The 6000-nt window shown below is 42.0% G+C and overlaps 1 protein-coding gene across 4 annotated transcripts in view; it reads right to left on the bottom strand.

Annotated features, from left to right (window-relative positions):
* Window positions 1-2426: 2426 nt before the first annotated feature.
* Window positions 2427-6000, bottom strand: part of alg2 (ALG2 alpha-1,3/1,6-mannosyltransferase) — a 71524-nt gene continuing 67950 nt past the window's right edge. For all 4 annotated transcript variants that reach the window (XM_080471214.1, XM_080471215.1, XM_080471213.1 and 1 more), the window contains 2 exons: window positions 5573-5740; window positions 2427-4030 (listed from right to left, as the gene is read on the bottom strand). In XM_080471214.1, the coding sequence (XP_080327340.1) occupies window positions 3290-4030; window positions 5573-5740 (909 nt within the window). In that variant the 3' untranslated portion in view covers window positions 2427-3289. The remainder of the gene's footprint in view (window positions 4031-5572; window positions 5741-6000) is intronic.

Here is a 6000-nt window from a genome sequence, read left to right as displayed (position 1 = left end):
TAAAATACTTTACTGAGAACATTTTTATGTGTTCACTTTTGTGTTGTTTTGTTGGAATATGAGCACTAAACAGATAAAAGTAACTTTAAAATGGTCCTCAAAGTGACAGCTCTAAGCCTGCTTTTATGACTTTGCTTTTAGTTCGGCGTTACTGCGATGATTTACCCTCCTTCTACAGGGTTTTATTGTTATTTACTCTTTTACAGTGTCTTGATATAAACCCATTTTACTATATGTACGTGTATTTTTATGCATGTAAATGTATATATGTTTCATCTCCCTTGTTAAGCACTTTGAAATGTTTCTTAAGTCATGAAAATAGCTATCCAAATTATTAGTTTCAGTAATACTTGATGTATGAGTATCACAAATTGAGCAGAGAGGGATCAAACAACAAAAAACAACAAATGTCAGATAAGTAAATCTTTTTTTTTTTTTCCCTCCCAGAGCAAAGCCATACTGAATATTAAATTAGGACATAAATTCAATCAGCTCAATCACATCTCCTGCATTAATTGACTGGAGGTGCACCGCAGTGACTTTCCACATGATAGACCTCCGTATCTGTTTTAAATTAAACCATTGCCATCATCACTAATTGGACCAACAGGGACAAATAAGTTGTAGTTCTGAAAAGTAAGTGGGAGGACTGTTGGTTTCGTTGCTTTTCAGCTTTCAAAATCAACTCCCAATCAATGTGAGATGTGGGAGTTAAAAACTCAATGAAGGTGAATCATACAGCGGAAATGAAATCAAACGTTTCTGAATACAGAACATGGGCGGATTTCACACCCTGCGACTCGGGTTGATACCATCATAAATTACGCATTAGTTGAATAGGTGACATGTTAAGATCATTGTGAGCCTTAAGAGGGAGTTCCAATCAGTTCACAGCATCCTAATGATTAGACCAGTTCAGTTCAGCTTAACTCACAATAACAGAGGATTATTTGGGAAACTGCAGCGGTGCTTTCTACCAAACCCCATGGAAACAGGTGAGACTTATTGGAAATATCAAAAGAATTGGTGATAAAAAATCTGCAGTTCTGTAAACTTGTAACTATGGTTGTGTTTGTTGACCAGGCTGAACGGAAAGAGAATACATTTGGTACATTCTCTGGAGCATTTTTGGACAAAGAAGCTAGAAAACTATTACATATTTAGTAAAAAAAAAATCATGTGAAAATATGAAATCTTTAATATCAGATCTTGTTTTTGATTAGAGAGGTGCATCTAAAAACAATTGCAAAGTCAATTAGTTTGTTTCTACAAAAAAAAAGAACAAGTTCTTAATTTTGACAATTATTGCATCTAAATAAAATATTTACTGATAGTTTCAGAAAGTATTTTTGACTTGTGATTTAATGTTGAAAAAAAGCTTTAAATATATCAGTTAAGGTGCAATTTAAATTTATTTGGTGTCATTTTTGAGGCGCGTTTGTACGTTTTGAATGTGGACAGTTTTTCTCCTTCTCCCTTCAGATAGATCAAAATGTGTCGACAGCACAGGATGAGGACTTGATTGAGTTTGCGACCCCGCGGTCAAGGACTTTCTCTACGTGGTGTTTATGTTGGAGATAACCAAGTTATCCACGTTCCGCCTCAGTCGGACTTTCTTGAAAATTGTTATCAAGCCATCTTAAAATATGTCACAATTATTCCAATGAGCGGTCAGCTTAACTTTTGCCCCTGAAGAAGACCAGAATCTGCATGCTCAACTCAAGTCAGAGTCAACAACAGTAAAGACAACCTGATTGTGTCCCTGCTGGACGCCGTGATGCAACACTGTGGGATTCTTCTGCATCAGGAGCGCAACTACGACTTGACGAGCTTTAACAGTGAGCACTTGGCTGCATTCCTTCGATCTGGACCGGCTGTGTGGAACCAGGTGGGTGAGCGTGAGTCACGGAGGAGAGTCAGAGCTGCAACAATAAACTTTTGGTTATCGGAGAAATTCAACCACCAGCTTAATAATTTAAAGACAATGAGAGAAAAAAGTTTTGACGACTGCTTGATTTCAATTTTTTCTTTTGTGTTTTAAAGCAAAAGGTAGGCCCTAAAATGACTCCATTAATAAATCCTTACTATTTCCACACTTTTTTTTGTTTTTGTTTTTATTATCATTCGGAAACAACTCAGACTCTGCAAATAATGCAGCAACGGAAGGAGGCAGAATTTTAAGAGCTTCTGTGTTTCTATTGTAACCCCAACACTGTTAATGAGCAAAATAAAACTTCTGTGCGCGGCACCGTCTGAGAATGTTTGATTTAACAACTACAGAACGGATCAGATCTGTCTGCTGCTTTAACAATGTTTTCGTGCCTCCGTGTTGCACTCCACAAAATCTTCCGGCAACTCCATTGTAAAGGCCAAAAAAAAAAAACCTTACCCACAAAGAAAGCTCCATAAGACTCAGGAAACTATGTGTCCTCTTGTTTATTAAGACTTCAGGAATGTCAATAAGAGCATTTCTATACAGTAGGAAGACTGAGGACGCCAGCGCGCACACAATGACCTTCTTCTATTCTCCTCGTTGATAATGACCCAGACCCAGACACACCGCCCATCAGGCAGACCTCTAATAAAGCCCAGCACTCTCTATCATCTGCTAATAACCTCCATGCAGGAGCAGAAGTCACGGTCAGGCCAGGGGGGGGGGGGGGGGGTAACAAAGCTCTTGGCGGACAGGAAGTGGTGGGGAAAACATCCTGTTTATCGATCGGAGGACCGTGCGTGGCCTGATGACACATCGCGGAGACTGCATTCTTCCTCTGCATCCCCAAAACACACAAAGACAAAGAAAAGAAAACACATAGACACATACGCACAGTGCAAAACATTTCACTGTGAACAATCAATCCTTTTTGGTGGACTCATTTGCGAGACTCCTGGTTGCCACACTGCTGCACACGTGCAATTTTACACACACACACACCCACGCACACGCACACACACACACGCACGCGAGGATGTTATTCTTCCAGAGATAGGATAGGTAAACTCGTTACTCTTTTCTTAATTGGTATAGAGATTCCATCCTTTTTTCCCCTCGCAGCAACCCCTCCAGGGGAATGCTGATTAATTGTCCTCTAAGTCCTCATAATACATCCCCCAACCTCCGCGCACATACAGGCATACATCCTCAATTAGAAGACATTCACTGTAACTCTCTGTAGTCCAAGTCGTCCTCGAGTCAGCTTCACAGTTCAGGAGAGGGTCTTTTTGTTTTGTGGGTTTTTTTTTTTTTTTTTTTTTTACATTCTCCAAGGTTTTCTTTGCAGCCTTCACATCACTGGCTCAGTCTGACAATGTACCCGTACAGCTGGTCTGAGAAGGCCTGAAGAGAGAACTTATCTTGCACCCTCCGCCTCCCAGCTTGTCCCATGTCCCTGCGGAGCCGCGCGTCCCCGACGAGTCTCTGCATGGCCTCGGAGAAAGCCTCAGCTGTGGGCTCGCACAGGAACCCCGTCTCCCCGTCTGCCACGCTCTCCAGGGGCCCCCCAGAGTTCACCGCGATAACGGGGCAGCAGCAGTACATGGCCTCCACAGGAACTATCCCAAAATGCTCTCTGCTGGGGGTGTAGAGCACCGCCGCGCTGCCCCGCAGCAGTGCCACTTTTTGTGCATCCGAAGGGGAGCGCAGAAAAGTGACACAGTCCCCCAAACGGAGCTGCGCAGCCAGCTCTTTCAGCTCCGTGTAATGTTGAACGTTCTCAGTAACGCGGTCGTCGTAGCCCCCCGCCACCACCAAGTGAATGCCCGCTCTCTGGCCCGGAGTAAGACGACTCCTCAGGGCTGCCAGAGCCTCCAGGGCCAGGCCCAAATTCTTCTTTCTCTCATATCGGTTCAGAGAGAGAAACAGGGAGGACGTCCCCTCGGGGAGCAGCCCCTCCAGGCCCCGAGCATCAGTGGACGGCTGGTCAAAGGTAGACGTGTTGAGGGAGGGATAGAGGACGTCTGTCTGGACGCTGCTTAGACTATGAAAGGTCTCCCTGAAGATGCCTGCGGTGAACTGGCTGTTGACCAGAATCTGAGAAGAAGTACAGAGAGATTAATTCATAAGGATCTCACATATATCACAGGTATTTTAATTCCCTATGAGTTGGCTAGCAGCCCGGGGTCTTTGATTATTCTAAAGTCTAGACTAAAATCCAAATGTCACTTAATTTCTGTCAGGGCCTTCAGCTTTTACAACTGCCTGTGGTGATCAGGCTGTATCATATTTTAAATATTCATTATGGTATATTCTCATACATTTCAAGTCAAAGAACTTTAGTTTTATTGTACGTCATTTCAGTGCATATAGAGACGTGTGTCGAGTTGAGAAGAGATACTTCACCTCTCTAAAAAAAAAAAAACCAAGAACAACATGTGGCTGATGCTACATTTAATTGCTGTATGATTGCCATGTAATTATCTTGCAGGTACAAAGGCAGACGGATGCCACTTGTGGCAGCTAGAAGTTTGTATGAGTAGCAGGCGGCAGCAAACAATAACGGGTTTTCTTGAAAACTTGCCACACCGCTTCATTTTAAGAGGGGTTTTTTTGTGGATTGAGAAGTCGATCTGGGGCAGCACAGTGACAAGCACGAGCGTCACGCAGCAAGAAGACCCACGTGAACCTTTAGGTCAAAGAAGTCCGGTGCTGAGTTTGCAGGTTCTCTTGCTATATTGTGATCGATAGAGAAAGGAGACCCCTTGAATTGACATCTGCATCAAATTGGCTGATTCTTGCACGAAGTAAATGGTTTTATCTAACTAGACGTTAGAACAAGCATCTCAGTTGGATTTCAGTTTTATTCAGGGTCTCACTGGGTCTGAATACAATTTAAAACATGAACAGTACCTATTGCAGATCCACTCTAGAGCCAAATGTACTAAAGCATGTTACTGTGCAGCTTCTAGAACTTTAGCAACTCTCCTCAGCACAGGATTCTCCAGGAACTCGCCATGTGGCGGATAGTTCTCTTCGGGGCTTTTTGGAGTCGTTGCTGCAGATCTTGAGTGCTTCAAATCTATTTGTCTGTGTTCAGGAGGGTTTTGTTGCCTTAGAATTCGGGCTTGAAACGTCGCAAAAAATACAATAACGACAGAAAGCTCTTTGCAACAATCGCTATGAGGATCCAACATTACACGTTTGTCACAGAAAGAACACCATACTATGATAGATGTATATCCTATACTTTTGTTATATTATAATGATAATCTAGAGGATGTAGACAGATTTAGATTTACCTTGAACAGGCAAGCACAACCTGGATATTGTCTAATATATAATTTCCCCAAAGCAATATCTACAGTCTAATATATCTAGTCATTTAAGTGTACTTTATGTAAATTGATAAAGGACATGGAAACAGGTTGATTCCTATTTGTTATTTAACTTGATCTGTACTTAGTGGGATTCTGTTTTCACTGCTTTGCTGCATTTTGTTTTCACCATTGCTTACAATCTCTTTGCAATCTAAATGAACCAAACCGGGACAATCTTTTCCAGCAATCACTTCAGAAAAAGGTAAAGTTTCATCATTTTTATGCGAGTCAGCACTCCCACACTCGGTGATGATGTTACCATATCGGCCATGCCGGTGGTGCTTTCCTCCAGCCAGTCAATGGGAGCGCGGTAAAGCTTCTTCAGGGTCGACTTCCGCTGGGTTAGCAGCTGGTCTGGGAAGTGACAGTAGAACAAAACCTTCTTTTTGTGACGGGAGAGTCGCAGCACCGGGATACACGCCGACACCTGAGGTCAAACGACGCAGACAAGTTTAAAAGAGTCTCTAAATGCCATGCTTTTCTTCAAGAAGGCTAAAATTATCACAAGCAAATCTTTCACACTCTTGAAACATTTTAATTTATATGTAATAAATTTATAAATAACTGACAAGATACTTCCAATCTTTTTTTTTTTTTTTTCCAATGCAACTGATATTCAACTTAATTTGTAATTATGGCCCATGATGTTAGAACAACAGTAGAACAACATAAGAACAATGGGAGCAG

Source organism: Lipophrys pholis, assembly GCF_963383615.2.
Source record: "Lipophrys pholis genome assembly, chromosome: 9".
In the NCBI taxonomy this organism is placed as follows: Eukaryota; Metazoa; Chordata; class Actinopteri; order Blenniiformes; family Blenniidae; genus Lipophrys; species Lipophrys pholis.
This window is presented reverse-complemented; position numbering and strand designations above follow the sequence as displayed.